Source organism: Knufia obscura (genome assembly GCF_036327395.1).
Source record: "Knufia obscura strain CCFEE 5817 isolate CBS 148926 chromosome Unknown scaffold_10, whole genome shotgun sequence".
In the NCBI taxonomy this organism is placed as follows: domain Eukaryota; kingdom Fungi; phylum Ascomycota; class Eurotiomycetes; order Chaetothyriales; family Trichomeriaceae; genus Knufia; species Knufia obscura.
In genome coordinates this window covers 512,206-525,717 of record NW_027042696.1, presented here as the reverse complement: position 1 = coordinate 525,717, position 13,512 = coordinate 512,206, and the positions used below count along the sequence as shown (strand labels likewise).

At 51.9% G+C, this 13,512-nt stretch overlaps 2 protein-coding genes across 2 annotated transcripts; one reads left to right on the top strand and one right to left on the bottom strand.

Moving 5' to 3' along the window:
- Positions 1 to 427: 427 nt before the first annotated feature.
- PMZ80_008006 (uncharacterized protein) lies at positions 428 to 3,895 on the top strand (the record flags this gene model as incomplete). The annotated part of the gene is made up of 1 exon (XM_064876410.1): positions 428 to 3,895. One exon carries the CDS (start codon positions 428 to 430, stop codon positions 3,893 to 3,895), a length of 3,468 nt encoding a protein of 1,155 aa, XP_064727717.1.
- Positions 3,896 to 4,524: 629 nt separating this feature from the next.
- Positions 4,525 to 12,551, bottom strand: PMZ80_008005 (Type I Iterative PKS; the record flags this gene model as incomplete). Its single annotated transcript, XM_064876409.1, has 2 exons — positions 4,525 to 5,424; positions 5,475 to 12,551. The coding sequence occupies 2 exons, from the start codon at positions 12,549 to 12,551 to the stop codon at positions 4,525 to 4,527; spliced, it is 7,977 nt and encodes a 2,658-aa protein (XP_064727716.1).
- Positions 12,552 to 13,512: the final 961 nt, after the last annotated feature.

Here is a 13,512-nt window from a genome sequence, read left to right as displayed (position 1 = left end):
CTGATAACGCGTCCTACTATCGCGCGTTGATGACCCCAACATCCGACCCCGCACTACCACGACCTCGACTGCATACAACGATAGTCGTACATTCCTCACGTCGAGTCATCCTAGGTATTGCTATCATTACTCTCCGTATGCCATCTGTATCTTCACCATCTCATCGTGCCTGCTAACCATCGTCCTGCTACTATCTCAACGATTGCTACTGCTCAGAACCAGTGGCTTACCTTCTCCGCACCTGCCACGCATCATTGATAAGCGACACCGCCTATCCTCCACGAACGACTTGTATACTCGTACAGATCAGCGGATATCATCCTCATCCCATCGTGACACATTTCTAATGTCATAACACGACCCGCTGTCTGCAATCGCCGGCCTCGGTCGTTGTTACCCTAGGGGCCACCCTAGTTCGTCACTCATCATGGGTATCAGTCGAGCCGCCCAGTCACCCACCTTGGTCCACCGCAGCTTCAGGATCGCCCGCCCCAACCGTCGAGATGTGAACCAAGTTCGAACACTGTGGTGGTGGACTCAGAAGAGGCGCGGATGGCTATCCTCAGAACATGACGATATGGAAGAGAAGCTTCGTCGGCACCAGGCACTGATGATGCACAGATACAGCAAGTCCATGAGAAGGCGGTCACTATGGGATCGGGACGACAGCCCCAAATCTCCATCGTGGAGGGTCCGCGGCTGCAACTGGGGCCGTGACATGTCCTCGACCAGACCGCAATCTGCCAAGGTCGAGGAGCGGGACACTAATGATCGAAGGAAGAGACAGGCCTGGCAGGGGTTCCACAAGGACTTCGAGTCGTTTAAGAGAGCTGTGGACGAGGCCATTGAGCGAGATCCAGTGGGAACACTGTTCGGTCGTAGGCTGAGGAGTCCGAATACATCGAACAACTCCGCCTGGACATCATGGTCCTGGATATTCGATCCGAAGGAGATCAAGGAAGACCCGAAGCCTGATTCTGCAAATGCAAAAGAGGATTCTACACAGACCAAGCCCAAGAAGGCCGCACCTGCCCAAGAGAAACCTGCAGAGCCCAACTCGGATTCTCAACAGCCGCGACCATCCGTAGTCCATTCCTTCTCCCCAGGTAAAACCGCCACTAGTATGATGTCTTCGCATACCGCACTTAGCCAGAGTCCTGGCTCAGCAGACCCCGAATATGTTTATGACCCAATCTCTGGTCGGAAGGTGCCCCAGAACACTCTCGACGCAGTAACGCAGCCAGTCTCTGCCAGTCAAACCCCTGCACCTGCCCAGACGCCTTCACAACGCACAGTGCCTCCTACTTCAACAGCCCAGGTGACCTCGACGCCTTCGCAGCCACAGGCAAGACGCACTCCAGCACCGGAAACCAAACCCTTGCCACAACTCAAACCTGCTGTCCAGAGGAGCTTCGTCGAGACCATGTTTGGCGAGCATGGTGTCGACCTCCCCGTCAAAACCTACAAGCCGCCGAAAGTGTATGGCTATACTGGTGAACCGAAACCCGCAGCGGAGAAGAAGCCTAAGGAGAGGTCCGAGAGCACGAGGAAGCGTGAGTATGATCTGCTCCGCTTAAGGACTATTGGTAACAATATAGATGCTACCAACTTCAATTGCGAACCATGGAATAACAAACAACCAGATCCTCCAAAGGTAGAAGAGGTACCCGAGCCAGTCGAGAAGCCATTGCGCACATCATCAGCGCCGGGTGAAGATGCGCCACTGTTCTCCGGCACAATCTACCAGTCAAAAGCTGATGAGACTTCTCCTTCGAAGAGTGACTGGCTAGCTAAGGAGGGCTTCGGAGCTAGGCAAGGTCTGACAATGCCTTCCTTGAAAGAGAACGAACCTCGACCTGTACGACGAGAGCCTGCTGTGAAGATGGAGCCTGCTCTCGATAGAAGGAATACGTCAGCAGCTGATATTCCCGTCAAGAAGTTCGGGTCTAAGCTACAACCTGCAATGGACAGGATCGTGCCACCAGCCAAGTCCGAGTCTAGTTCAAGCAAGCCCGTCTCTATGCAAGCTTCAACGACGACGAAGATCCCGCCACCATCTCACACCGAAGAGACAGTGGAAGACATGGATTTACTCCGAGCAAGCGATGTTCGAGCCACAGCAAAGGCAGCTAGAATTACTAAGCAGGAGATAGAGGACAAGAAGAAGGAGGACCGAAGGGTCCTTGAGAAGGACTTCGAGGCACGCTCGCAAGCAGAGCAGGACTCAACCGGTGCGACCTCGACGTCGCTCTCGACCTCTGTTGGCAAGGAAAAGATCGCGAAGCACATCAAGCAGTACCCGGACGGTATCGTGGCTAGAACAATGAAGAGTATGGGCATCATGACCGAGTCGCCAAAGGAGAGTGTTCAGGATCCCAAACCTGTGGCATCGGCATCAGCGACAAAGTCGATCTCGGTTTCGAACGCGACTATCAAAGCTCATGACATCGAGGCCAAGCAGTTTGAGAAACTTGCGTCTGACTTGAAAGATATCTACAGACAGAGCATACCGGAGGAAGACCTCCAATCTCGCTTGCGGCTTGCGCAACCTAAGGCTGAGAGCGATCACAAACCAAGCTTCTCCCAGCCGACAGTCAAGCCAGGCGTTGTGCGAGACCTAGCTATCGAAAGACACACAAAGGACTTCGAGCCGAAGATTGCCAACATCGTCGACAAAGCTAAGTCGGTCAAGCGAGAACTTCACGATGTCCGACTTGGTCTCGGCGATGTCATCAATGAGCGTGCGATCACTGCACTTGCGAACAGAGACCTCATTGCCAGAGAGGCCGTGCCTTCTTCGATCATCGCCAAACCGAATCAGCAGCCAGCACCCACACAACGGAAGTCAGACCATACACCAGTCCCGGCTAGCAAACCATATGACTCGCCATCGATCTTGCTGATCTACAACGAAACGCTCGGCGACGTCGAAGTCAAAGCTTTGAACAGCCCGATAGGCCATGCTCCCTCACCAGAGTCCAAGACAAGCCCCATGGCCGCAATCGGCTCACTAAAGAACCCAAATGCCTTCGTCAAGCACTTCGCAGACCTTGACAAGAATGGCTACGAGCTCATAAGTGGCGGTGGTGACATACTTGTCTTCCAAAAGCGGCAGCCGAAACCCGTAGAAGCAGCTACATCACCAGACATGATACATCCCGCATCAACATCTGAACTTCGAAGCACAATCGCAGCGGCAGAAGCAGCTGCTCAACCGGCCCCCAAAACGGCAGCGAATGTCCTAGATGAACTTCCAACTACAGTCCCTACGCCAGGTCCCGCAGCACCAACCGCACCAACCTCGACAAGACTACGAAAACCAGCAAGTGACGTGCCACATTCAAGCTCGACTTCTTCCATATCGAACACCCAACCACCATCCACTAATCAAGACCCAACCACCTCCTCCGCCACAGAACCACAACCACAACCACAATCAACCACCCCACCCCGCTCCCGCCGCTCAAAACCAAAAGTCTCTCGCCAAGAACAAGTCTTCTCCGGCCAAATCCGCCTCCCACCCCAAACAACCGCCCTCCCCGACCCAGAGCACTTCCAGAAGGCGAACCCGACTGCAACAGCGACGCATGATGTCAGCGCATACTCCTACGCCTCCTCTGATCATGAGCGGCCGTACCAGTCTTCTCAGTCTTCTCAGTCACAGTCACACCCAGGCTTCTTCGCAAGGTTAAGAAGGGGCGTAAGGAGAGTTGTACTCACGGCGCTTGCGTTTGGTGCGGGCGCGTATGGGATTGGGGTTGTTGCTGAGGGGGTGGGTGCGAGGAGGCAGGTTGATGGGGGTGTAGGGGGGCCAATGAAGAGGATTGTGATGGAGGATAAGAGGCAAGGGGAGAGGCAGAGGAGTGGGATATTTAGTACGGAAAGTTCGCGGTAGTGGTCCTTAGGTGGGTGGGTTTCATGATAAGATGTGATGAGATGAAATGGGATGGATGTGTATACAGTTGTTTTTGGGTCTGGATTCGTTCGTTTGGAATGGGTCTCAGCGGATATGAACGGCGCTTGTTGGATAGGCGTGGCATTGGCGACTTTCTCACTCCTCTTCTCTTCTCTTCTCTTGAGCCGGCACACATAGAACCTACCTACAATGACATCGAGATCAGAATCGTCATCGACTCGAAGACTTATTACCTTGTCTTGAATTTCTCATATGTTTGGAACTTTGTTGTTCGGCGAAGGCGGAATAAGTGTCATAGATTGACTGTCTTCCAGCCCTCTTTCAGCGCTGCGCTGGGTCTCCGCTCGTCTTGGTCGAGTGTAGAGTAAACACACATGGCATCGCGAGCCGCATTGATGTCAAGCAGTCTCGTTCCATCTGATGGGGCCCACAGCCTCGCAATCATTGATGGCTCGATCGATACCACGCCTAGAGCTACGAACTCTTGAGGAGTATTCTCGAGGAATATGTCACTCCGTACGCAACGTGTATAGGTTGATCAATTTGTCCAAACTAGCTAAATCTCGTCTGTTCACGGAGTGATAAGCTAAGCCTAACCCTACATCTCCTCACTCACCATCTCCCCCTTTCCCCTTCCCCTCCCTAGCGTTACCATCCCACAACCCCCCAACACCACTCTGCACAACCCGTCTCCCCAACTCCGCCACACTCCCACACCCCTGAATCTCCACCACAGGCACATCACACCCCAACTCCCTAACAAGATACGTCCTAAACTCCATCGCCACAAGCGAGTCAACCCCGTTACCGGCTACGCTCTTCCCAGTCTCAATGTTTTCTACCTCTACCGCGAGCAAAGCGGCAAGTTTATGGCGTATCGCTGTTGTGACGATTTCGGTTGCTTGGTTGAGGGTTGTTGCGCTGCGGAGGAGGGGCGTGATGTAGAGGGATGTGGTTGGGTCGTTGGGTGCGTTATCTGTGTTGCCAGCCGCGAAGGTATGGTTATGCACATTGACACTGTTCAGATGCGTGAAGAGCGGGAAAGACAGGTATGTGGGTGGTGGTGCGCCTCTCGCTCTGTAGGTTTCCATCGTGGATAACCCCGTGATCAACTGGGCTGGCGCCGAATTGGCAGGATTCATGGCGTACTCCAACAGCGCATGGATCTCGTCTTCGCGGATGACTTCTAGCACCGTCGCGAGATGTTTCGCGACGATGGCGCGGTCTTTGTTCTCGGCGACGTACCCGACGGATTGGACCTGGCCGAGATCGATCGTTGTTGCGGGGAGGCCGAGGGAGCGGCGGTGGTGCGCGAGGCTGTCTTGGTAGGTGTTGCCTGCGGCGTAGTTTGCTTGGGCACGGTTGCCGAGGATGCCGGTTGCGCTGGAGAGCATGATGAAGAAGTCCAGAGCTTGAGGCAGTAGGTCGTGTAAATTTCGGGAACCGTGGACTTTGGGATTGGTGGCGAGTGTGAAGTCGGTGTGGGTCATGTTTTCGAGCATGGTGTCCTGGGGTGGGTGTTAGTGGGGATGTAAGAGTGAGGTTGTGGCTTACTTACTTTGAGCTTCATTGCGCCTTGTATTACGCCGCGGATTGGGGGCATGGTTTTTGAACATTCGTTGATGGTCGCTTGGAGGGCTGCTTTGTCACTGACATCGCATTTCTTGATTTTGGCTTCGCAGTTTTGCTGTTGGAGATCCTTCATCATTTCTGAAACGGCTTCCGTGACATTGCCTGTGCTTGAGAGGAATAGCAAGTGGCGGGCACCTTTCTTGGCCATCCATTTTGCAGCACTGCGACCGATGCCACCCAGACCACCAGCCAGGATATACGTGGCGTCTGCTCGGAGATGGTACGTTGGAGGCTTTGGAGGCACGATTGGCAGCATGTCATCTGGCGTTGGCACAAAAACCATCTTGCCCATACCTTTTCCGGATTGCAGAACGCGGAGACCCTCTTCGACTTGCGAGAAGTTCATGATCTTTAAAGGATCAGCTTCTTTGATGTGACCCTTCGACCACAATCTGACAGTGTCCTCCGTGAGACGCTTGAACAGCGAAGGACGATGTCGCATCATAGTCGGCAGCTCAACGCTCGCCATTGTAACGTTCCGCAAGAATGGTCGAAGTTCGATCTTGCCATTGTTTTGTGCATCTTTCTTGCCGATCTCGATGAACCTACCGAATGGTGCGAGCAGATCCCACGATCTTCGAAGCGCCTCGCCAGACAACGAGTTGAGCACTAGGTCAACACCCTTGCCCTCAGTCATGCGCATGACGCCCTTGACGAAGGTCAAATCTCTGCTCGAGAAGATGTGGTCTTCTTGTACGCCTAGCCTCATCACAAGCTCTTTCTTTTCTGGACTGGACACGGTAGCGAATATCTCAGCTCCGACGTACTTCGCGTAGTGGATTGCAGCTTGTCCGACCCCACCAGCAGCAGCATGAATCAGGATCTTCTCTCCTTGCGCCAGGCGCCCGGCATCCACCAGGCCATAGATAACAGTCGCATAGACACAAGGAAGCCCACACGCCACCTCATAGCTCATCTGATCAGGAATCTTGACGACCACATTTTGATCGACACGTCCGAAAGTGTGGAAGCAGCCCGTACTCTCAACACCGCAGAGATATACGACTCGGTCGCCTACCTTCACATCGGTGACTTTTGTTCCGACTCTCGTGACCATACCAGCAGCTTCATTACCCATGCTGTACGCCATATGTTCACCCATGGCAATCATAAGATCTCTGAAGTTCATGGCAGCCGCTCTGATATCAATCTCGACATGCGTATCAGCCAATGGCTCAAGATATATCTCATCTGTAACCCACTCAAGCTTATCCAGTAGTCCAGGTGCGGATGTTGCAAGCTTGATCGGACGGCCAGCGTCCTTGTATGCAGTCATCACCGGCTTCGGCCTTGCAAATTGCGAATGGAGAAATTCGTTGGCTGCCGGAGCCTCGACGAGTCTGCTTGTCAAGAACTTGTTTTCCTTGAGAAGGAATTCGCCTTGGTATTTGACCTCCGGGAGCACTCCATTGAACTGCTGCTGATAGAGTCTACCGATGGCGTCGACGAGGCGTTCATTGTCAGGTCTGGGCTCGGAGATGGCAAGTGTTGTCAAGTTCGCTCCTTCGATATCGCGTTCCCATCGGCACGTGCGCGTCATGCCAGTAATCATGCCGTATTCTGGTTGTTTCTCAATGTCACCTGTCACCCAGATCATCCCTTTGCAAATGCACAGCATTTGTCGTATGTTGTTGAATTCATTCTCCTGCAAATCGACGAGTACCGGTCTCTCTAGCTCACATATAGATATGCAAACTGTGCTATCCAATTTTGCTTGTGCAAGGTCAAGATAGTGTATGACTGAGCACTTGTCGACTTCAAGCTTGCTCTCCAAGTATGTTTTTAGGGAAGAGCACAGCTCGCTTAAACCCTCCGAAGGTGGAATAGTTGTAACAACTGCAGTCGAGGGCAGTCCAGTGGTGTGGCGCTCTGCGGGAAGAGCGGTTGCAACGAAAAGACTTTGTGTATGTAAGTCTCTTGAGCGTCGATCAGACAATTCGAGATCGATGCCGGTAAAGTTGGCTGACTTGATGATATTGTCCCAGTCGTCAGATGGTATCCATGGACTCATCTTTCTGTTAGGCTCGACTCCCGCCCACCATCCCGGTAGCTGACCAAAAGCGATAGTTGACCATGCAAAGTCCTGTCTCACTCCTTCTTGCAGCAAGAGCTTGCCACCCGGCTTCAGTAATTTGTGGGTATTCTGGAAAGACTGCTTGAGATCTTTGGTTGCATGGACCACGTTTTGCGCAATAACGATATCGTAGGTGCCTACATCCAGCCCTTGCTTATCAGGATCTTGCTCAATGTCGAGCACTTTGTACTCAAGGAAGGCATGGTAAGCTTTGAACTTCTCTCTTGCCTTCTCGAAGAATGCAGCAGATATGTCAGTGAAGGTGTAGGTACCGACGCTAGATGACAGACCACCATCGGGCAAATGCTGTATGAGACCTTCGAGCATGCCGACAGTCAATCCTCCAGTGCCTGCACCCACTTCAAGCACTTTCAAGCCAGTATGGGTTTTCGCAACGATCTCCAGCAGAGCGGCCTGTAGAGCAGGGAGGTCTCCGAGATGTGCTACTTGAGCATAGACGTGGTCAAGGAGATCGTCGATGCCGAACATGAGATGTAGTGGGTCATCCTCCTTGTTCAAGACCTTCACAATACTCCGACCCATGCGTAGAGCCAACGCACCATCCGCATTGTGTTCTTCAACCTCTTTAAACAGTTGCGCCTTCAACTCTGTACTGTTGTGGTAGGCTTCGTAGTCCGACTTTCTCATGCCTGATATTTGATCATCCTGTAACAGCTGCGACATGTATTGCATCCACTCAAAATATCGCAACATATGTCCTTCGATACCACTAGATAGCTGATGATTGAGCTCATCCAATGCATCATTGATTAGTAAGAGAGACGCAATCTGAAACTTCGATACCCAAGTCCGATACTCAGCATCTTCTGCCTCAGTAGTTCGAGCGACGCTGGCGAACGTTGCATCAGTTGCGAGCTCAAGGTATGGTGTCCACTCGATCCCATGATTCAATTTCCTGATCGAGCCAGACGAAAGGTCCACTGACTCTAGTGGTGTAGCACGTATGCCCTGTATCAACACACGTGCTTTGCCACCCTCGAAATCCCAGATTCGGACATCACTCTCGTATTTGTCGTATGCTATAAGGCTGCTCTTGCCATGACCTCGGAATCGATGTCCTGGGTTGGGTTGAAGTTCGGCTGACACCCACACGTCTCGAATGAATGTCGGTACCATGGGTCGATCGAGGGTCGCCTTGCCCATAGCATCGAGAGCTGAAGAGAGGAAGAAATGCATGAAGCTGTCCATGGTTGCTGGATGGATTAGATTATCATGCATGAATTTCTTGGGCATAGCTGATGCGACGTCTGGTACTGTTACGGTGCCCGAAGTCTCACCCAACTGATTTGTGGTGCATTTAACATCAGATAGATTTCGGAAGAGGGGCCCAAAGGCAAGTCCGGAAGTGACAAGATTGTCGTAGACGTCGTCAATATCAACCAAGACAGTACAAGATGCATCAACAACCTCTAGACGTCGAGCCCATCCCGATGCCTCTTCACGAGCTTCGTGTCCTTCGTCAATTGGATTTTCTGCTTCTTCGTAGTCTACTGCAATGTATCCGGTGCAATGCTCTGTCCAATCTTCATTCACTGTGCTGAAGGATGACAATGAAAACTTTCGCCATACTGATGATGCTTGCAAGCTTGACTCGTCAAACCTTGTGAGGCTTAGCATGGTCTCAACTCCTTCCTTGTTATCTGGCACTATCAAAGCTCTTTTCAAGGATATATCCTTCAGCCTGAAGCCGACTATCTCCTTGTCTTGTGACGCGATCTGCCGAGAAGCTTCGATTGCAGCAATCAAATATGCTACACCAGGTAGTACGATCTGATTCGTTACCATATGGTCACGAAGCCAGGGCTGCTCCGAGATCCTGATGATGTTTCGCCAGCGAGGCATTTCTGGATTCCAGTCAGAGACTGGTGCACCAAAGAGGTCGTGCCTTGGCTCTTTGCGCAGACGATAGTTTTTGGCAAGTCTGCTCTCGTAGATGAGCTTTTCCGAATGGTCGAAAGCGTAACCTGGAAGGTCGACTAGCAGACCCGATCGGTGTTTCGTTGAAGGTGTTATCGTGCTCTGGTTGATCATGCTGAGATCAAGGGGCGCGCCTTTGCAGACAAGATGACCGATTGTATCCAGTATAGTCGCCAGACCCGGAGTGGAACGGTTCAAGGTTGACAACGTTGAGATGGTGGAAGAGTATGAAGTTGCTGCCAAAGTCTCCTTGATAGTACTTTGCAGAGCTGCGTGCGGTCCAATTTCAATAATGACGTCTGTGAGGATGTTGCCCGCGCTTGCATTGATCTTGATAGAAGCTTGACCCTTCTCGGTACGTGAGAAACACATCTGCCTCAACGCCTCCTCAAAGCGGACAGGCGATACCAGATTGTCGACCCAATACTGCGCATCCAGCATATGTTGCCCGATATGGCTGCCGGTAACCGACGAAAACATGTGGACCTGCTGCTGTCGGTGTTCCGCAGCAGATGAGAGATGTCCCAGTGACTTTAGATATTCATCAGCGACCTCCTGCATGTGTGAGGAGTGGTATGCATTCTTGACGAGCAGCTTCCGCGCAAAGACTCCCTGTTGGCTAAGCTGCTCTTTCAAGCGATTGATTCTGTGGTCGTCGCCGGACACTGTGACGTTTCTGGGACTGTTATAGCAGGCTATGATCAGCTTGCCTTCAGCCTGATCGTTGAGCGCGCTCACGTAAGGCTCGACGTCTTTGGCAGATAGGCCAACAGCCATCATCGAGCCTTTCGCACTCAATTGCTTGTCTGACACCAAACCTCTGAGATACGCTGTCTTCCAAGCTGCCTCTCTAGACAACTTGCCGGCACAGTAAGCAGCTGCAATCTCTCCAGAGGAGTGGCCAACTACTCGGGAGGGTACAACATGCCAAGATGCAAGTAGCTCAGTAAGCGCTATCTGCAACGCAGTGCAAGCTGGATGGGTAAGGTAAGGCTCGTTGACATTCGTGTCCGCCTTAGAACGGCATAGTTCGTCGAAGAGTGACCAAAGGCTGCCGATTGACTGCATGTAGTTCGAAGCATCGAGCAGGCTTTGCCTGAAAACAGTATACACAAGAAGCTCACGACCCATGGCATGCCATTGTGCACCTTGTCCCGTGAAGACAAACCCAATCTGGGGTACATTGGCTGCGCGAACTGGCCTTGCAAGCTTGTCGAGTTTGTTTGCCAGTTCCCCAACGGTTGTTGCTTGGACAGCTGCCCTCCAAGGGAATCGAGAGCGCTTTGCCAGCGTATATGCCAAGTCGTCTAGGTAGAAGTGATTCTGACCTCGAGAGCAGGAACTTTTGAGGTAACCAGATAATTGCTTGCCATTCCTGTGCACACCTGCCTCGTCAAAGGAAGTTACGACTACTAGGCGAGGAGATGTCTCAGCTTCAGGAGCACGATCATCGCCGGTAATGAACTCGTTGGTGAGTCCGTTAGTACCACTGTTTTCGAGTCCGTTTGTGACACCATCGGCTTTTCCATTTGTGCTAGGGCGTGCTAGTTCGTTTTTGAATGCCGGATTGAGGCTCTCCACAATGCTGTCAACATCTGCTTGAGTTGGAGTTCTGGAATTGGTTCGGTGCAGAGCATGAATGCCACACGTAGAGAGGTAGCTGAAAGCATCGTCGAGGATTGTATGGGCATTAGTGCCGCCTACACCAAAGGAATTCACTGATATCCGTCGGAGACCAGAAGTCGGCCAAGGCATGGCCTTTGTAGGAAATTGTAACTTCCATTTCCTCCAAGGTATTTTTGGGTTGACCTTCTCGAAGTTGACGTTAGGCGGGATGATGCCGCGCTCGAGGATTAGGATTGCCTTGATCAAGCCTGCAATTCCCGCGCCACCTTCCAAATGTCCGATTCCTGACTTGATAGCACCTATAATCATGGGTATGCTAGAACGACTTGATTGGAAGATCTTCGCAATGGCAGACGCTTCAAGAGGATCGCCTGCAGCTGTGCCGGTCCCATGCGCCTCAACCATCATCGTGTCTTCGAAATCCAGCTTCGCAGAAGCGTAGACCTTTCTCATCAGACTTTCCTGTGCCGCGCTGCTTGGCATTGCAATACCGGGGGTCCGCCCGTCCTGGTTGACACCTGTACCACGAATTACAGCTCGAATGGTGTTGCCGTCTCTGACTGCATCGGGAAGACGCTTCACAATCAGGCTACCAACACCTTCGCCTCGTGCATAACCCTCGGCGCGATGATCAAAGCTGAAAGACTTCCCTTCGGTCGACAAGAAGCCGTGGTGACCCATGCTCATGATGTCGGTCGGAAAGCTGATCATGGTCACACCACTGATGATTGCCATATCGCTTTCACCGGTACGTAAGCCTTGACAGCCCAAGTGAAGTGCTACCATACTGCTTGAGCATGCAGTGTCAAGTGTCACGCTCGGAGATTTGAAGTCGAAGAACCAAGAAACCCGATTGCTTAGCAGCGAGTTCGTGGTACCTGTAGGCTTGTATTTCATTGTGCTTTCTGGGTCTGTGTTGAGATTTGCAAGATGATCATGGTTGAAACCTGAGACAAAGACCGAAGTGTTCGATCCTGTCACATCTCGTATTGCCAAGCCAGAGTTTTCGAGGGCGTGGTAGACATTTTCTAACACAACACGCTGTTGGGGGTCTAAAGCCATGACTTCGCCCTTGGTAACACTAAAGAAAGGTGCGTCGAAAAGTGCAGGGTCTTCCAACAGAAAATGTCCTCCTTTGACAGCGAAAGAGCCTCCATGTTCAGGATCAGGATGGTAGTGGCCAGGACCGATTCTGTCTGCTGGGAAAGGGGTATGAGCACTCCTGCCCTTTAGCAAGAATTTCCAAAGTTCTTCGGTATCTGTTGCTTCCTGAGGGAACCGGGTGGAAAGACCGATGATGGCCAATGGCTCTTCCAAAGCGCCATAGCAATGTCTTTCACTGTCCTCTGTGGATATCGAGCCCATGGTTGGTCTTGTGAGTTGCTACCTTCCTTAGATAGCCAAGGCACGTGCTGGATTCATAGACGATCGTCGAGCTGTGATATCAGTCTTATTCAGACCGAGACTAGTCGACACAGTCGACAACAATGCAGCGTCTATTGCTGAGAAGGACTTAACCGGATCGGTCACTCTCGTTCCCTCCACCGTATTGCTTACACGGTCAATGATCAAGAAAAGTCAAATACCTTGACCATGTCTGGCTCATTCAGAGAAGCACGAGAAGGCTCCATTAAGAAGACCACAGCCTTGTGTGAATGCAGCTGGTCGTTCGTAGTTTTGCCAGTTTAGCAACCCATGTTCCGAGCATGGAATGAGACTCAAGCTAGGATCTCACACTCAACGTAGGGTAGGACCAACCGTGCTAGTGTCCATCATTACGCACTCCACCTAAGCTCGAAGTGCCAGGCATAAGAGGTCCTGTGGGTCATGGATATCAGGACTCTGCCCATAACTGTGGCTGCCATACCAACGGATGTCAACCTACCGCTGAGGAGTACGGCACTCGGAACACCCATGCAGGAATGAGACTGCAGAAGTTAACGAATCTTGCTGCAGCAAGGTTTTTAGCCTTTCTGGGTCTAGGTGTCATACTGTGCGAAGAAGCTAGGTGAACGAAGCCAGATGGTTGCATACTCGCTCCCTCGAAGATTCGCTTGATCATGCAATGGCAGAAGCTCGTGAGAGCGGAACCTCCTACACCCTGGACAGATAGCAAAGCTGTGTCGAGTTGCAACGAGCAGGCAGAGCCTCAAGGATTGGAGAAGAGCGCGCTAAGCCTAAAACACGAAACATGCGCGACTGCCCCACAAACTAGACCCGATTCAAAACATGATACCCCACCCTTTTCTTCTCTTCCAACGTTCAAGTTCTTCCTCCCACAAGCTGGTTTTCCCTCTCGGTATGCACGATGTAACATGGTACAACA